Source organism: Astyanax mexicanus, chromosome 17 (genome assembly GCF_023375975.1).
Source record: "Astyanax mexicanus isolate ESR-SI-001 chromosome 17, AstMex3_surface, whole genome shotgun sequence".
NCBI classification, from domain to species: Eukaryota; Metazoa; Chordata; class Actinopteri; order Characiformes; family Acestrorhamphidae; genus Astyanax; species Astyanax mexicanus.
This window is the reverse complement of record NC_064424.1, coordinates 11,695,472-11,714,585: the sequence shown is the minus strand read 5'-3', so window position 1 is coordinate 11,714,585 and position 19,114 is coordinate 11,695,472. Positions and strand designations below refer to the sequence as shown.

The 19,114-nt window shown below is 36.5% G+C and overlaps 2 protein-coding genes across 7 annotated transcripts in view; one reads left to right on the top strand and one right to left on the bottom strand.

The window, feature by feature from the left end:
• Positions 1–19,114, bottom strand: part of rasgrp2 (RAS guanyl releasing protein 2 (calcium and DAG-regulated)) — a 494,831-nt gene that overhangs the window by 19,292 nt on the left and 456,425 nt on the right. For 3 of the 6 annotated variants that reach the window (XM_049466489.1, XM_049466490.1, XM_049466488.1), the window contains exons 2-4: positions 5,430–5,607; positions 2,285–2,387; positions 1,989–2,045 (exon numbers count right to left, since the gene is read on the bottom strand). In XM_049466489.1, the coding sequence (XP_049322446.1) occupies positions 1,989–2,045; positions 2,285–2,387; positions 5,430–5,511 (242 nt within the window). In that variant the 5' untranslated portion in view covers positions 5,512–5,607. Of the gene's footprint in view, positions 1–1,988; positions 2,046–2,284; positions 2,388–5,429; positions 5,608–5,857; positions 6,062–6,512; positions 6,571–19,114 lie in introns of those variants that run through there. The other 3 variants (XM_022676105.2, XM_015608700.3, XM_007260736.4) reach the window with 3 other exon arrangements.
• pygma (phosphorylase, glycogen, muscle A) overlaps positions 13,046–19,114 on the top strand; it is a 28,289-nt gene continuing 22,220 nt past the window's right edge. Inside the window, exon 1 of the mRNA XM_022676103.2 lies at positions 13,046–13,379. Coding sequence (XP_022531824.1) covers positions 13,137–13,379 — 243 coding nt within the window. The 5' untranslated portion in view covers positions 13,046–13,136. The remainder of the gene's footprint in view (positions 13,380–19,114) is intronic.

Here is a 19,114-nt window from a genome sequence, read left to right as displayed (position 1 = left end):
AGCTCTTCGGGTCTATTACATAATATTAAAAATGGAATAAAACATTTCATACATCTAAAAAAGTGTGTGTTTGTGTGTGTGTGTGGGGGGGGTCATTAGTTAACATTGGTTAACGTCTTACAGCTGGTCTGTATCAATGGAAATAAACTGATATTTGGAAATGGATTAAAAAAAAAAAAATCAAAAGCCTTTAGAGCAGGGGTGTCCAAACTTTTTTTGTTGGGGGCCAGAAGGAGAAATATATTTGAAGTCACGGGCCACAGACTCTGTAATAAAACAAATAATGAAATATACCACTTTAAATAATACATTTCCCTGATTACTTTCACTTACACACCATTTTACTTGACTTACTATCTTTATCTATCTTCGACAGTGTTGTGTAAACTAAGATTTTTCAAATTGATGTTTCATTTCATGATGTCTCTTAATATGAAACTCCTTAATCTTTGGCCTGTTTTTCTGCGGTAAAACTGTGCACTCTCTCCGCTTTTAGACTCTTTGCCCCGTTTTTCTGCGCTAAATCTGTGCACCCTCTCCGCTTTTAAACTCTTTGGCCTGTTTTTCTGCGCTACAACTGTGCACTCTCTCCGCTTTTAGACTCTTTGGCCCTTTTTTCTGCGCTAGAACTGCGCACTCTCTCCGCTTTTAGACTATTTGGCCCGTTTTCTGTGCTAAAACTGTGCACCCTCTCTGCTTTTAGACTCTTTGCCCTGTTTTTCTGCGCTAAATCTGTGCACCCTCTCCGCTTTTAAACTCTTTGGCCTGTTTTTCTGTGCTACAACTGCGCACTCTCTCCGCTTTTAAACTCTTTGGCCTGTTTTTCTGCGCTACAACTGCACACTCTCTCCGTTTTTAAACTCTTTGCCCCGTTTTTCTGCGCTAGAACTGCGCACTCTCTCCGCTTTTAGACTCTTTGGCCCGTTTTTCTGCACTAAAACTGCGCACCCTCTCCGCTTTTAAACTCTTTGGCCTGTTTTTCTGCACTACAACTGCGCACTCTCTCCGCTTTTAGACTCTTTGGCCCGTTTTTCTGCACTAAAACTGCGCACCCTCTCCACTTTTAGACTATTTGGCCCGTTTTTCTGCACTACAACTGCGCACTTGCTCCGCTTTTAGACTCTTTTGCCATTTTTCTGCGCTACAACTGCGCACTCGCTCCACTTTTAGACTCTTTGCCCCGTTTTTCTGCGCTAGAACTGCGCACTCGCTCCGCTTTTAGACTCTTTGGCCCGTTTCTGACACCTAGCGTTCAAACTTTGAATCTCACTTTATAAAAACCTGCTTAACAGCGGGCCAACTTTCATTCTATTTCTAAAATACCTCGCGGGCCGCTCCAAAAAAGTAAACGGGCCACAAATGGCTGTAGTTTGGACACCCCTGCTTTAGAGCCTCTGTAGAAAAGTAGTATTGGTACAGGTCATGCACTTTTTACTGAAGCATTTACACAGATGTTGTTACTTAAAATGTCGATGTTTATATTTAAAATGGGAAAAAAATAAAACATTAACACATGCAATTCATTTGGAATCAGTAATGCGCTATTATTTTTTTTAACGCAATTAATTACGCTTGAATTGAAGTTTGAAGCCAACTTCTGCAATAATCTGATCCACCCCCCTCCCAATGTGTGTTTTTTTCTGAAGTGGTTTGCTTGTGGTGAGAACGTGATCTGGTCTCCATCCAACCTTTTGAGCTATCAAATATACTTCTTAAATATACTGATTGAGCTAATCTGCTAATATGGCACAGTTTGATATTTTAGCCAGATAATATACTGCTATGAACAGAAGTTGTCTCTGCTGTTGCTCCATGCTGTTTACACACTGAGAGCTCAGTATGTGCAGCGCTCACTGCTCGCAGGCTCAACACTCCGTTTAATACATGTGCGTAGTTTATTGGTGCCTATTTGGTGCGTTTAGGTTTATGCCTGTGTAAAACCAAACCAAACAAAGGGTGAAACACTCAATGAATGAATGTAAACTTACTTGATGAGATGACAGATCTGAGACTGGCGAGCAGCAGTGCAGTTCTCTTCCTGAGACCTGACGTGTTGTTATGGCAAATACTCTCATCAAATTTTATTAGGGAAATTTAGCATACCACATGAGGGGAAGACCATGTGACACAGATAAGTATCTCTCACAGTTACAGCCCTCCACAGAAACCTCTGCTCAGCATATGAAAGTTGAAATGAAAGAGAAGTAAACTTCACCACAGAGCTAAAAGTTTCTAAAATGAACTGAGTTTTAGCATTAACAGCATTAATATTGAGGAAGGATACTTGTGTAGGAGTTTCTTTGCCAGGTCAGTAGAGGAAAGGTACCACGGATGCATCATGAGGAACATTCGTACCGGAGAGGGATCCTTGAGCTCCCCTTCATCATCTGAGAGAAAGACAGAGAAAAAATTAAGCTAATTTTGCTATTTATAGGTTTATGTTTGAGTAAAATGAACATTATTTTATTCTATAAACTACGGACAACATTTCTCCCAAATTCCAAATAATAATATTGTAATTTAGAGCATTTATTTGCAGAAAATGAAAAATGTCTGAAATAACAAAAAGATGCAGAGCTTTCAGACCTCAAATAATGCAAAGAAATCAAGATCATATTTATAAAGTTTTAAGAGTTTAGAAATCAATATTCATCATTTTCATTTTCACATCTTGACATGTTCTCCTCCACCAGTCTTTCACTCTGCTTTTGGATAAATTTATGCCTCTCCTGGTGCAAAAACTCAAGCAGTTCAGCTTGGTTTGATGGCTTGTGATCATCCATCTTCCTCTTGATTATATTTCAGAGGTTTTCAATTTGGTAAAATCAAAGAAACTCAAAATTTTATTTTTTTTCCAGAGCTGTATATTGAAAAATCTATTCATATAATAAAGAAAATGTTTTTAATATTTACTTTTACTTTTATTTCAATGCAGACAGTACAAACCCAGTATTTTATTATTTAAAGAAACATTTCATAAAGCAAAAATGTAGGTCATTAGTTAACATCTTACTGCTGCTCTGTATCAATGGAAATAAACTGAGCTTCGGAAATGGATGTAAAAAGGAATGAATTTCCAAAGCCTTTGTCTGTGGTAAAGCAGTGCTGGAACAGACCATGGTTTTGCACTCTCTACTTCAGCATTTACACTTTTATAATAAAAGGCACAGAAACACAGAGAACTCTGTAACTATTAACTATTCACTTTTATTTTAAAGCAGTCAGTGTGAGCCCAATATTTTTTATTCTGTCCGGTCAAGTTTATTTCATTTATTAATACACATCCATTTTTTTATAGCATTTACCAATTTGAAATATTAAATTCCTTCTTGCAGCACTTTAAATAAATTTTGGCACTCAGATACCAAGCAGTTAAGTGTTCCAGGTGTTTTTGATTCCTGTTGTACTTGCAAACACTTCTTAAATGTATGCAAAAGTGCAGGGTCACCCTTGCCACATTTTTATTATTTTAGGAATGTAGGCAGGCCAGTCCATTACCTGTGTTCTCTTCTTTCTGATGCTTGTACAGCATGCAGTTTTGCATATTCTTGTAGAAAAAAGCATGTCTGTCCCAGGACTGGACAAGATGGTGTCTTAAAAGCAGCATATGTTGCTCTTAAATCTCTGTACTTTTCTGTATGAATGCTGCCATCACAGAAGTGAACTGACAAAACCACATACCATGACAGACCGTGGCATTTGGACTTTTTGTCTTTGGTCTGGAGCACACAGCATCTGTTTCTTCCAAAAACTGGAATCTGGAATATTGATTTGTCTGACACAATTCATTTTTACTGTGTGATAGTTAATCCCAGAGGTAAAAGTAAATGTGAGAAACTGTTCTTTTTATATTCAATACTACAGGAATAACGTATAATCTAAAGCGTATACATAATATACTTGAACACAGCTTAGATACGTTGCATTTTGTATGGAAGGAGAGACAATGTGGAAGAAGAGAGGGAAGGAAACATGAGACTGGTGTAAATTAATTTCAGTTAAAATGGCTCTGCCAGCTGTATTACAAATCAGCCAGTTCCTGGCAACACAAACACAGAACCACATTCACACTCATGCAGAGAGGGGCCATCCCTGCCATAAAAAGAGAAAGAGAAAGAGAGAGAGAGAGAGAGAGAAAGAGAGAGAAAGAGAGACATAAATAAAAACCAAAAAGGGATACAAGCAGAAATAATGAAAAAGAAACGTACTAAAAGAGAGAATGAAAGAGAGAGAGAGAGAAAGAGAGAACATTAACAAAAACAAGAAAGTGATTTAAACAGAAAGAGCAAGAGAGAAAATGTAGTAAAAAAATGAGAGAGAGAGAATGAGAAAAAACATGCAACAAAAACAAACAACAAAAAAGTGGTGAAAACAGAAAGAATGAGAGAGAGAATGTAGTAAATGAGAGAGAGAAAGAGAGAGAGAACATGAACAAAAAACAAAAAGTCATAAAAACAGAAAGAATGAGAAAGAAAATATAGGAAATGAGAGAGAACATGATCAAAAACAAGCAAGTGATTCAAACAGAAAGAATGAGAGAGAAAATGTAGTAAACGATAGAAGGAGAGAGAGAATGAAAGAGAAAACATCAACAAAAAATTAAAAAGTGATAGAAGCTGGACGACTGAGAAAGAAAACGCAGTAAAATAGAGATTGAAAGAAAGAAAGAAAGAAAGACAGAGAGAACATGAACAAATACCAGAAAGTGATTTAAACTGAAAGAACGAGAGAGAAACTGTAGTAAATGAGAGAGAGACAGAGAGAGAGAGAGAGAGAGAGAAAGAGAGAGAGAGAAAGTCAAACACAATACAAAATAAAGAGTGAGACAGAAAGAGGACAAGAAAGAGAAAGCAAATAATAATGTGACAGAAAGAGGGAGATGAAGAGAAATAAAAAGAGAATGAGAAATTTGACAAAGTGAGAGAGAGAGAGAACATGAACAAAAAACAAGAAACTGATTCAAACAGAAAGAATGAGAGAAAATGTAGCTAACGTTACAGATAGAAAAAAAGAAAGTCAAACAAAATAAAGAGTGAGACTGAAAGAGGACGGAAAAGATAAAGAAAATGATAATGTGACAGAAAGAGGGAGATTGAGAGAGAAATAAAGAGAGAATGAGAAATTTGACAGAGCAAGAGAGAGTGAGGGAGAGAAAACGGGAAGGGTCAGACAAAAAGAAGTGTGAGAACGAAGGGCGAGAAAGAGAAAGCAAGAGAGAATGTGTCAGAGTGAGAAAAAGAGTGAGTCAATGTGAGAGAGAGAAAGACAGTGTGACAGAAAACAAGTGTCTGAAATAAAGCGAGAGAGAAAAACAGAGAGAATGTAACAGAAAGAAAGAGAGAAAAGGGGGTAGGGGGTTGGGCAGAGAGCTGGGCAGTGCTGAGCTGCTTGATCAGTGAGCTTACACGAGAGCGAGTGGGACTACTGACCAAAGGCTTTGATGCAGGCCTCCACCAATTCATCCACGCTCGCCGACTGATCCGATGAAACGCTCGCCATCCTCTCCTCCATGCTCTGCCTCGCTCGCTCTCTCGCTCCCTCTGCCCGCGTTTCCCCCACTCGATTCTCCACGCCTCGCTTTGATCCTTCTTTGTCACTCTGCAAATGCTGTATGGCACAACCATATAGAGTCAAACATTAGAAATGAAAGACATGAAGCCCTGATAATTTGATAGGAACATGAGCGTAATCACTGGCTCTCCTGTAACAAAAAAAACATCTAAAGCTTGGAAACCTGTTCTCACTCACTGGAAAAGAGGCTGGGGTACACTTGACGGAGTTTTATGCAAATATATCCTAATCCGCACAGGAATATAATCATCCAAACGAGAGACTAATAGGTTTGAAGCGTACTTACTTACTTACCTGCAGATTCTGACATCAATAGTGCGAAGATGATTACGATTACGCTGTTTGAAAAAACAGCGAGTGTAGAAATTGACTGTGACACAGTGAGAGAGAGTAAGAGAGAGAGAAAGAGAGAGAGAGAAAGCAAACTGGCTCCACTCTGAAAGTGGCGGAGAGAAAAGACCACTGTGGGCTAGGGTTCACCCTGACTACAGCTGTATTTTGCACTCACAGTTTCCTGTCAGTTGTGAAACGTACAGCCATTGCATTTCCTGTTATTAACAGAAGGTTTCAGCCTCTTTTTTTTTTCACGTTCTGAAAGTCCTCAAAATAACCCAAATTCCCCCTCTGCTGCTGGGCGACAATGAGACACTTGTTATTGAATAATGATTGTTTTGCAAAACCCCACATTACACATGGTCACATCCCTGACCAGAACTCACTCAGATGATTGTGTCAGTTCAGAATCAGATTGAGCTCATGTGTACTGATTGCGTACACCAGCGTGACTCTACAAATCACTAAAAGTGTTGTCATACAAAAAAACTTTTATCTCTAAAAAATATGTTGTTTGTTTTGTAAAAACTGTATGAACATTTCATGATAAATGTATCAAAGGTTATGCTTTAAAATGACTTTATTAAAAAAGAATGACATCTTTTTACCTTGACTTCCAATGAAAGTTAAGAGGTTTTTCACCCTCCCTGTCACGTCTTAGCCCTGTCTCATGTCTCTGTGTGTCTTCCCCACGTGACCTGTGCCTCTCTGTGTCTCCTGTCAGTAGATTTCCACCATGTGTTTCTCATTTGTAGCTCCGCCCCTTCCCCAGGTGTTTCCAATTCTAGTGTGTTTTATGTTACTATAAATAGCCCTCCTCTGCCACCTTGTCCTCCGTCGGTCTTTGCACCTTCCCCTGTTGTTTTGTATCTCTGTTGTTTCACCGCGTTTCATAGCCCTAGTCCTTGCTCTGTGTTTACCTCTGTTTATCTCTTGTGTATATTTCTAGTTTCCTTTATTTCCATTGTTTTCTCCCTTGCCCTGCTTAGTTTAGTTCCCCTTGTCTAGTTTAGTTTCTTGTTTAGCTCTATGTTCCCTGTATTTAACCTTAGTCATTTGTTTCTCGTTTATTTCTTGTTTTCACGTTTATAGTTTATTGCCTTGTTTATTTCCCTTGTATATATATTCCTTATTTGTTTATTATTATCATCGCTCGTTTGTTATTGGTTATTTGTGTTTCTTTGTTACATGTTTACTTGTTCCTCGTTTCCTTGTTTCTTTGTTATTTATTTAATAAATTATTTATTTATATCGCCCTTACCTGCACTTGTGTCCGCTTTCCTCGTCACCCTGCCTGGGTCATTCCGTGACACTCCCCCAGCAAAGTTTTCATTTTAATTTATAAATGCGGTTCAACTAATCATAGAATTGCATAAAGATGCATAGAAAAAATATTTAATTATTAAATATAAAGAAATATTATATAATTATAAAAATATAAATATAAATATATATATATATATATATATATATATATATATATACTGTATATGTATATATCTAGAAAACATACTTATGCTTCAACCTATTGTGTTTTTTCTATTATAGATCATAACCTATTCTTGAGCTCGTACTTTATTGTAAACATCTTAGCGTGGATGTTAAAAAACGTAATTTGCAGATGTCCACATAGCGAACAGAGTAGTGCAACTGCAAGCGGTGAGCGCTGCACACAGTATGCGTGTAAACAGCATGGAGCAGCAGAAACAGCATTTGTTCTTAGCAGCATTTCATCTGGCTAATATATCAGATTAAACTGCCCCTTACCAGCAATTTAGCTTAATTAAAAAGAAGTATATTTGATAGCTGGTAACAGTCCCACTTAGCAAGGAACATTATATAACATTCAGCAACATTTTGAAAATGTTGCAGGAAGGTTAGCCTATAAATGTTGTTTTCACATACAATGTTCCAAGCTAGATGAATACTAAAATTATGGAAATACTGAAAGTAACATTTCCTAAATATAACTAAATATTAAAACACTGACGTGATGTTGCAGCAAATTGTTAAATAAAAACGTTAAATAAAAATTCTTGACAGATTGAATGTTTTAAGAATGTTAACTGTAACATTCAGGAAACATTCTACTGACCAAAATTTGTTACCTGGAGTGGGATATGAAGACAGATCACAACACTGCCAGCTATCTGCTCGCTTAGACTGGGAATTAATTTATTTACTGTAACAGTAGGTTAACCCTTATTGAAATTTATTGAAATAAAAGGAATCTGAGGAGAATCTTTAGCACTCATTCTGCTGTGGGGTTGAAAGCGTGTACGCAAAGGGGAGTCAGATTCTGACAGAATCAGGAGATTGTCGTTTTGAATCCTGTTCATGCAGCTTGCTATCGGCAGGCAGCTTGCCATCGGCTAAATTCTTTAGTCCACTCAGTAACTAACTGCAGTGTGAAACCAAAACTATCCAGAACAAATGTAACTATACAATGTAACAAACACATGAACCTTGGTGCCGACTTTGGTGCTGACTTTTAGGCATGAAAACGCCCTAAGCCACCAATCTTTACATAAATGAAGTATTGAAACATAAAGCTAGTTGGTCAGTGATAAAAAAACCCACAATATATACTTAGAAATGCGTATTGTAACAATAAAATACCATAATTCTGCCAACCCATACATTTTTACTTTAACAGAGTGCCTTGTGCAGTTTCACCAGACCACACAAACAACAGCTTTATAGCTTGGGTTTCTTGTTTCACATCCTGCTACAGAACCAAAACTACCCAACCTAGCCAACGTTAGGACATCTTTACACTCTTAGTTTCTTCTTATCTTATCCTTCTGCTGTTTAACTGCTGCTGTGTGTGTTTGTTTGTGATGGATTATTTGGATCACAGCACTTGATTTCACTATATTCCATTTCAAAATGACCTGTCAACATTAAAACACACTTAAAACACACCTTCTCATGAGTCCAGAAGGCCTTTATGAGTCCTGGTGGAAGCCTTGGGGTAGCTGGTTGGCTGGTGGGTCTCATTCTCAAGAATATAGTTCACTTATCCCCCACTAGTGGCTGTATGGTGACAGTGCACTGTTCTGGTGCTGTGTTACGCAATGCATAATAAGCAGGAGAGAGAGGGGGGTGGGGGGGGTGGGGGTCAACATGCATGCAGAACTTAACATCTAACAGACACCAGTCAGGGATACACTGATACAGTGATATTAAATGTGTCCTAATTCTGACAAGTCAATTCATCAGTAGCATATAAAATTAATGAAGCAGAGTTATATAACAGAACATAGGAAATCTAATATTATATAATATATTTTTACATTTTTCATGGAGAAATTAAAATGCACTTTTTCAGTCACATTTCAACACATTTCAATCTTGCAGCAGTTTAAAAGTCTTAAAGTTTCCCCATCACGAACCAAGTGGGCGCCTCGTCTCCATTTTACTTCGATATAATGCATTTCTGACACTAATAAACGTTGGGATTTTAAGCAGCAGTTTATATGCAGTACATTGACTTCACTCAAAAGATCAAAGCTTATAATTAATGTGCCACCACTGTGACAATCAATACCCTGATCTTTTGTCAAAAGCAAGATCTGCAAGTCAACATGTATGCATATATTACTGTCATTGCTTTTTTCTCTGCTCCTGTCTCTTCTCAGCCACAGGAAAAGATAAAAGCAGATGTAGAAAAGAAAAAAAATAGAGAGGAAAAAGAGAAAAAAGAAAATTCCATCTGTGGTGTCAGAGGTGAACGTCTTGGCTGTGGTAATTGTACTCTGTGCAGATAGCAGGTTTTGCAGCAGCAGGAGAGAAGCTGCTCGCTGCTGACATTCACAAGGCATGCCTTTCAAATATCACGGCCTTTGGGACAGGTCAGAGTGGCTATTAATGTCTTGGCCTACTTGAAAGTTTTACACTCTAGCGCTTCTCCTGGTTTGGAGCATCTGCAGCATCAATCACGCAGCACTGGGCTGTTGGGGGTTGTAGTTTGTAGTTTGTAACAGTGATGTTACTGCTTCGGGTACAAACTTGTGCATTTGGAAAGTGTGTACAGAATTAACCATTTCCACACAGTGGTCGAAAAGGGCTCACGCACCCAGAGGTGTCAAGTAATGAAGTACAAATAATTTGTTACGTTATTTAAGTAGAATGTTCGGTCATCTAACTATCTAACTTTACTGGAGTAATCATTTTTCTACTACTACTTTTTACTTCTACTCTCTACATTTTCACTTCTTACATTTAAAAAATTGCCTCAAGTACAGACACTTGCATATACCAAATATACAATATATTATCAAATGGACGAAGCTTACAGGGGTAGTCAGGGACAGGCAGGGTCAGAAACAATAGTAAACAACATACAAACGTGAGAAGAACAAAATGGGGCAATACACGGGTAATCTAGCAGGAAAAAGCTCAAGGCAAAAGGAGAGGTCAAAATACACAAAAAAATAAATAAGCTGGCAACAGTAAACAAACAACATGGAGGACAAGGCAAGAGAGGAGTAAAAAAAAAAATACAGGACAGTAACAAGGGAATACAACAAAAGAAACGTGTTGTAGAAGAGCTGGCAAACTAGATTCAATACTCGGAGAAGAACCAATGAAATCAGAGGGGTATTTATCTAAAACAGAGCAGGTGTAAGCAATAAGAAGCAGGGAGAGCATGAACGCCACAGTGTCACGTGATCAGCAGAGTCAGGAAGGTTCAGTGTGAGTGCATGCTGGGAATTGAAGTCTTTGTTGTGTGAATTAGAGTCCAGGGCAGACAGACTGAGAATGTCAGGACTGACACTCGTTAATTCTTTTCAGCTTGTTTTTATCAAATTCTTGAATTTGATTGTGGTTGGATGAGAAGTCTAAACATATGCCATTCCGACATTCTATTGGTTTGGATGTCATGTCAAAAATGAGCAAAATGTCCAACTAAGCTTATTTAATATATTTGCATCTATTTACTAAAATTCATTCATTTTCAGTGGTAATTTGTGCAGCTGAAATTGCAGCCTAATTTTTTTATCCTTAATGGCATTTTTTCACTTACATTACTTTTACTTTTATACTTTAGGTCGTTTTAAAAGCAGCACTTTAAAAGTTTTAAGTTGATACTTCTACAGATTCTTCTACAGAAGTTAACTGTTCTGTGCATTTCCACCACCAAAAAAAAAAAGATTCCAGAACCTGGAAAGTTAGTTCCCAGCTGGAACCAAACAATAGCAGGTTCTTTAACACAAACCGAGAGACAAGCCATGGTGTCGTATTCTGTTGCGTATCTTTGGTTCCACTGAAACTGTTCCAGCAAATGTTGGATAGTTCGGTGAAAAGCATCATGGTCCTTTTAAGCCTGAATGGAAGTTCAGTTCAAGAACCAGAGTTATTTCAGTCGAAAAGGCTGGCCTGTATTTAGTGGAGAATACTATAATTATCTCCATTATGACAGCAAAAGGAAAATGCTGACTATTAAGAGAACCCCACAATGAGGATTTCTGTGTGTGTAAGTGTCTGTGTGCATGTTTGCATGTGTCTGAATATCAAAAATGTGTAAGTTTAAAATGAAAAAGGTGTAATTTAGGCATGTAGTAAAGTTTGGACAGTCTACTACTTCAGTAATCAATGTTTAGAGTTTACAAACACATTCCTGTTTTTGTTTTAGAATGTTTTACCCATACTTCCTTGCAGAAAACCTCTAGATCTGTAATATGCATTACTCATTTCCAATGCACATCATGTCTAAGATCTCCCTATAGATTTGCAGTGATTTGGAGAAATAATGACAACCTCATGCATAGCCTGCCTTCTGGCGCAGTCGTTATCAGTACAGTGATGGCGGCGCACGGAGCTGAAAGCTAGCGGTACAGGATGTAAACAGTGGATTTCAATAAGCTTTTTGTGCACTTGTTAAGCTATTAATGCCTCATTTTAAATGTCAGGGCTCTCTGGATTCTCCCAAGGAGGTGTGGAGCTACTTTGAACCTGGATAACAGTTTAAAAAGTGATTTTTTGGGGCAAAATATGCCCCAATGTGGCCGGTCTAAAGAGTGCTGGGCAAAAAGCACAAAATGTCAGAAAATGTCACAAATCTCAGAAAGCTGTAGAAGAGCGGTGGTGTGCTATTCAACAAAGGTAAGTACTTTTTATCATGTTTTACTACACCCAAAGTCAATTTTACACCAGAGTTCTCCCTTAAAGGCCATAGCATTGCTTAAGTTTATTTGTTTTGAAATCCATTCTACCATTTACTGTGCACTATTGCTCTATTTTATGTGCCACTGGCTGCCACACAACATCAAAGCACAATTGTTAAGGTGTTCTTTTCAGCAAATTCTGCTAATTTCCCTTTTTAAAACATAACTGGCCAAAGGTGCCCAAACATTTGCGTACAGTTCTCTATGTATGTGTGACTGTGTTTCAAGATTCAACATTCTGTGTATCTATGTTTCTAAGTATCTAAGTGTATATATATTCATCTTTATAAAAAATCCTGAAGGAGAATGCCCAGCCATCTGTCCGTGACCCCAAGCTCAGACGTACTTGGGTTCTGCAGCAGGACAGTGATATTTGTTATAAGACTCTGATATTAAAGTTTGTAAAAACAAAAGAAATCTGTAAAAACTGGGTTACCTTTATGCCCAATTACATATTGTATTGGCTTAAAATGAAATAGGGTGTAATTGTGACATGTACATGAGTGATTAGATGTTTAGATGCCAGACAGGAGAAGACCTCTAGATCTGTGATATTCTTTACCCATTTCCTGTGCACTACTAAGCACATATTTGCAGTGATGTTTTAGCCAGGCAATTTTGAAGGCTATTGCAAAACCTAAGCTTATTTGTTTTGGAATCCTGTGCCACTGGCTGCAACACAACCTTAAAGTTATACAGTTGTTAAGGTGTTCTTTTCAGCAAATTCTGCTAATTTCCCTTTTCAAAACATAACTGGCCAAATGTACCCAAACTTTTGTGTACAGCTCTCTATTTATGTGTGGCTGTGTTTCTGTGTATCTAAGCGTGTATATCTATTCATCTTTATAACCGTGCATCATCGTTGCTCTTGGATTCTTGTAGAAATCCCATAAGTGGCCTGTCCCAGTACGCCCCTTAATGAATATTAATGCAGCCAGGTTTAAAGCAGCACAGCCAGGGCCACTCAGGCGGCGCTGCGGTGACAGTGATCTGCGAGCGGCTCGGCTTCCAATTTTGTCTCCTGCACCAAAGGACAGGACACACACTAGGATCCCAGGCACCATGTCCAAGCCTCTGTCAGACCAGGACAGGAGGAAACAGATTTCAGTGAAGGGGCTCGCTGGTGTTGAGAATGTTGCAGATCTCAAGACCAATTTTAATCGCCATCTCCACTTTACTCTGGTGAAGGACAGAAATGTGGCCACCAAGCGGGATTACTACTTCGCCCTGGCCAACACGGTTCGGGACCACTTGGTGGGCAGGTGGATCAGAACACAGCAACACTACTATGAGAAAGACCCCAAAGTAAGTGCAGCACATTTTAAACACATGGACTAACCACCAAAAACACATTCTGAACACATGCTAAGTCAACAGCAACGTTAACCCACTTACACTTGACCACCATTGGGTTTAAATCCCATCAATACTCAAATGTGCACAATACTGTATAGCCTGCCTCCTCCTCCTCACACTGGTCATTTATCAGGCCTTTTGCTCAAGGGCAGAAGATAAACTCACTTTAATGCATCCGCAAAGGGCAGAATAAGGTTAATCATCACTCAAAACTGAGGTTTTCCTGATGAGAAGGGAAACTGCTTACATTTAATAGACTGGTGGGAATAGAAACGATTATTCAGGAACATTTCATTGAATTCATGCTGTCGAGCAGTAAGCTGTTTCATTTTACTACATTTACTGCATTTCTATGGGTGATGTGACATTTGTTCAGGAGGAGGATACACACTGGAAAAAAGTTCAGCTACTCCATATTAATGTTACCATATACTGTATCTGTTTTCTTCAGCATGTTCATGGATGGAAGCATTCAATGTGTGCTCATCTAGGGCCAATTTCATCAGTTTTAGGATGCTCTAACACAACTAATGGTTCTTTATAAGGATGTTTCTGTACATTTGCAACATCATACTAGGATGTTTTAAATACTGTGATGTTGCCATATCACCCACTGCTAATTATCACAGCAGAGTACTACTTTTTTGCTGTTTTTAGCAAAAGAAAAATTCACTCAATTCTTATTTCCCATTATATATCTACTAGAGTATCATTTATTTTAATTTAATCGTGAATATATGGATATATTTAGAGTGCATTACTATCATGACATTCTGGATCACTGTTACAAATCAGATAAAATTCTTTTTTTTGCAATAATCAAATTCTAAATAAGTTTTCTAATTAAGTGTTTTGTCATATCACCAAAATACCATAAAATATCGTGATATTATTTTAGAGCCATATCACCCACCCTTACAGGAGATGTAAAAAAAAAAAAAAAAAAAAAAAAAATATATATATATATATATATATATATATATATATAAATATTTTAACTATATGCATATATATATATATATATATATATATATGTATATATACATATATATATATATATACATATATATATATATATATATATATATATATATATATGTATATATATATATATATACATATATATATATATATATATATATATACACATATACATATATATATATATGTATATATAGTTAAAATTAGGATTGGAACAATACCACATTTTCATGTCCGATATTGATACTGTAGATACTATGTATCTAACAATAATAATCAATGATCAATCATAAGCCAATTTCCCTTTTTTATAAGTAGAGCTGTGTATTAGCGAGCACTTACTGACACATATGTTGCAATTAGACATGTATAGTAAAAGTACAGCTACTTCACTTTTGTACTTAAGTGCTTAAATTCGGTATATGTATTTACAGGAGTATTTTTTTCCTCCTTACTTTTGCTTTTACTTTACTATATATTTTTTCATGAGCTTAATACTTCTACTTTGATTTACATTTTTATGAGCTGAATCATTACTTGTTACAATTATAAAAAAAGGTTAGGAATCATGCCACACCCACATTATCACTAAAGTCAGAGCGGTTGATGCTCTACCCTGTCACCGGTTCCACCCTGCACTGTGAATGTTAACATGCCGTGTGCAATAAAACCATGCATATATATATATATATATTTTTTTTTTTTGTGTGGTATTAGTTTAATTTGTCTATTGTTGTGACTTAGATGAAGATCAGAAAACATTTAATGACCAAGTTATGCAGAAATCCAAGTAATCCCAAAGGGTTCACATACTTTTTTCTTGCAACTGTACATGTCTGTTTACAATATATGTAGGCTATATTTACAGCATTTTGTTTACATCAAAATTTAGAAAAAAGTGTAATAGTACAAACACACAACCGTATACCTAAACTTTTCTTTTTCTCCAATCAGTACAGTGGGATCTGAAGTATACAATACAGTAGTATATAAAAATAAATTTGTATTTGCTTAACACCATAATCAAACAGTGATATAAATATTCTACTTCCCTATGAAGCTCAGAACACTGGCATTTAGGCCTGAACACATTCCTTTTTGTTTTTGGGTTCAAGTGTTAAGCAGTTGTGTGGTAGTGTAGGCTAACTGACCAATCAGATTATGTATATTATATTATATTATGTTATATTATATATCAGACTTTGGATAGTATTAGAACAATCCCAATTCCTGATCTAATCAGATCAGCACACTACTAATTTATACATTTATAAAGGGTTTATAAATAGTTTAGTTTATTAATGGTTACTAATTAGGTTGTAAATGCCTCAAAAATCATTAATAATCATTAATAATCAGTTATAACACATACCTAGAAAGGTACATAGACCTGTTGTTTGCCAAATAGTGAACCCACAGTCACATAACTGATTATTAATGATTTTAAGGCACTTACAACTTAATTAGTAACCATTAATACACTAAATGTAAACCATTTAGAAACCATTTATAAAGGTAGTCTTATTTGAAAGTTGTACCGAATCCTGTGTTTATGCTCTACATACAGAATACGCCTTTATTCTTATAATATTAAACAGAGAGCAGAAGCAGCTGATAAAACTATGACATCAGTCTGGATGTACATCAGGATGAAGGCTGTTTAACAATGAAATGATTCCTAAAAGCACTATGTCGTATTGTTTGGCATCAGCAGATGTCACAGATCTTTCATCTCTGTGGCTACTTGCGCTCTGATTGGGCAGTAATGCTGACAGGCTTGCCTCTCTGTTGTTGCTAAGGAATGTGCCAGCAGAGCTTGTGTGGCAGCAGCGAATGATTTATTTCCTTTTATTATTTTTTTTCTACTACGCCTGCTGAAACAGGGCAGGTTTCACATGCAGCACAGCAGATGTGTTCCAGCCTTCAACATCCTACTAGACTGCTGGAATTGTCAAAATGTAGATGCTTAAGAAACTGCCCGAAGCAAAATGAAATCAGAAACATCAGCAGCTTTCAACAAAAGAAGGGATTTCCAAATTCTTATAAGTATAAGTAAAGGTAAAAATGCCACATTTACATTACATTAACAGTGAAAAAAAAGCAGCAGTACTGTACAGTTTCAATAAATCAGTCAAACACACACTAGTATTCAACCTGTCCATAATGCTTCTATAATGAACAAATATGGTATGCTATTACAAATAATACTAAACTGGGAGAATGCTAACAATGCCAACCTGGAACAATACTTACAACAGTAACCTGGGACAAAGCTAACAATGCTAACCTGAGACAAAGCTAACAATACTCACAACGCCTACCTGGGACAAAGCTAACAATGCTATTCTGGGACAATGCTAAAAATACTAACCTGAGACAAAGCTAACAATGCTAATCTGGAACAATACTAACAATGCTAATCTGGGACAAAGCTAACATAGCTAACCTGAGACAAAGCTAAGAATGCTTGCCCTTGACATGAAAAGTGGTGCATATTTTGGGGGATTTGCAAAAAAATACATATATTTGTGAAACCGGTTATGGTAAACTCTTAAACATTTAACTACATATTTGTTTAGAAATATTTTGAAATAGAGTACAGTTATTAGAAAGTTTATCTGGAATGTTGTCATTCCCAGTTCCAGCGTCCAACTTCTGAGGTAAATGGAACGCAGAATAATTTCAAAGAAAGGCATTTTAGAAGTTTTTTTTAAAGGATAAAATCGATTGTTTGCTGCTCTTAACTCGATTTACCAATATATGAGATATTGGCAGCAGATGTACAGAAAATTGGGCTTGTACTTGCAAACTATTTTCAGACTTAGTTATTTTCAAACTAAGTTGCATTATTAATATATTACATTGCTGTGGTGCTATTAAACCAAATCCAGGACATTTGTAATTCCACTATAAAGTTCACTATGAATTTTTGTGTATAAATTTGTCATTTGTAATTTTATGTGTTTGACAGCATCAGTTGTAAAGTTGTGAATAGGTAGAGTTTAGATTGAATAGCTATATTTGAGTAATGTTCTATTCCATATTGTAAAGAAAAAATATACTTGATAAAACTGGCTCTCATCAGGATTGCCCCAGGAAAGAAAGACCAAGAGTTTCCTCTTTTGCACAGGATAAGTTCATTAGAGTTACAAGCCTCAGAAACCACAAGATAATGGCACCTAAATGCGTCTTTGCTCATTTCGGTTTGTTTAACACAAGTTACTACATGATTTCTTATGTGTTCCTTCATAGTCTGGATCACTTCAGTATTCGTTAATTTACAATGTAGGAAGATGTGTCCTGTAGTCCTGCGGTACTGTATTTCTAATCATTTAAAGCGAAACATGCAAGATCCTGTATGTAAACTTAATGTTGGTTATTCTTTTTTGCAGTGTAATATTAGCACTGCATATTTTAGCCTGGTTATTATAGAGTAATGAAACCTCAGTACAATTCTAATATCTCTGACCTTTCTCGCTGCAGTTAAAGACCAAGGTCACCAGAAGTTTAAAGTATCTTTGACACAAAGGTCAGAAGTCACTCCCTTGATGAAAGGTCATTACATTATCTAATTTCAAATGAAATCTGGTGATATGATGATATTACAGAGCTTTTTAATTATATGTACATGTACTGTAGTACATTGTAGTGTGTGTGCACTGTATATGCAGGTACAGGATGTGTGAGATATAGGATGTGACATATAATAGATGCACTGTATTGTTGCATGAATTCTGCATTATTATAGTTCTTGTGATGCTCTTTGGTTATCTGTTATAACAGCTGGACTGTTACCCGATACTGTGCTAATATAGCAGGCTAACTTTCTGTAGCCCAGAAAGTTCTTCAAAAGCTTCACTTCACAGTCTTCACTATGGAGGCTTACAGTATATATTTATATATATATATATATTTTTTATTTTTTTTTTTGAAGATTTATTAATTTCATTATATAAAATGAAAGGCAGCAGAAAGAAGCAAAAAATCTTATAATATCTGCCCCTTTTTTCGGAAAAAAAATTATTTAGAACAACAGTAATTTTTCAAAAAACAAAAATTAACAAAAAAATTAAATCCTTCTCAAACAACAGTTTATATAGTTACACATTATACTATTTCATATATATTTTTTAAACACACACATTGATCTAGAATTTTTAACATCACTCTCCAAATTATTCCGTAATCTTATTCCTTGAATTAAAATACACCGCTCCTTCAAACTAGTTCAAAATTTAGATTTTACAACTATCTCCATCCCCTTAAGATTATAACAAAATTTTTCTCTTAACAAAATTTAAGAGAAAGAGTTGTTATATGCATAATCAACGAAACTCAGTACAAACTGAAAAGAGCTCTACATAAAAATAAAATAAAAAACGGGTTGCCCAGAGTGGCCCAGTTGCCTTAAGGACCATGTTTGCCCGTTCACTTGAAATAAATGAAAGCTATATGGTACTAAAGCCCTCCATCAGTATATATCTCTGCCCCGGGTCAGATTATCTCTTCCTATGACAGTGCAGCCTTATACACAGACTACATAACCTTTGCTAGTGACCTGAGGGGTGGTTATTTATACTAGAGTCAAAATGCCAGTGTTACATAACACCAGTGACCTTCCTCTGCCTCCACCACCCATCTGTATCAGACCCTCTTTATACTGACCCCACCGAGTATCCAATAGAAAGGAAAAAGGACTTGTA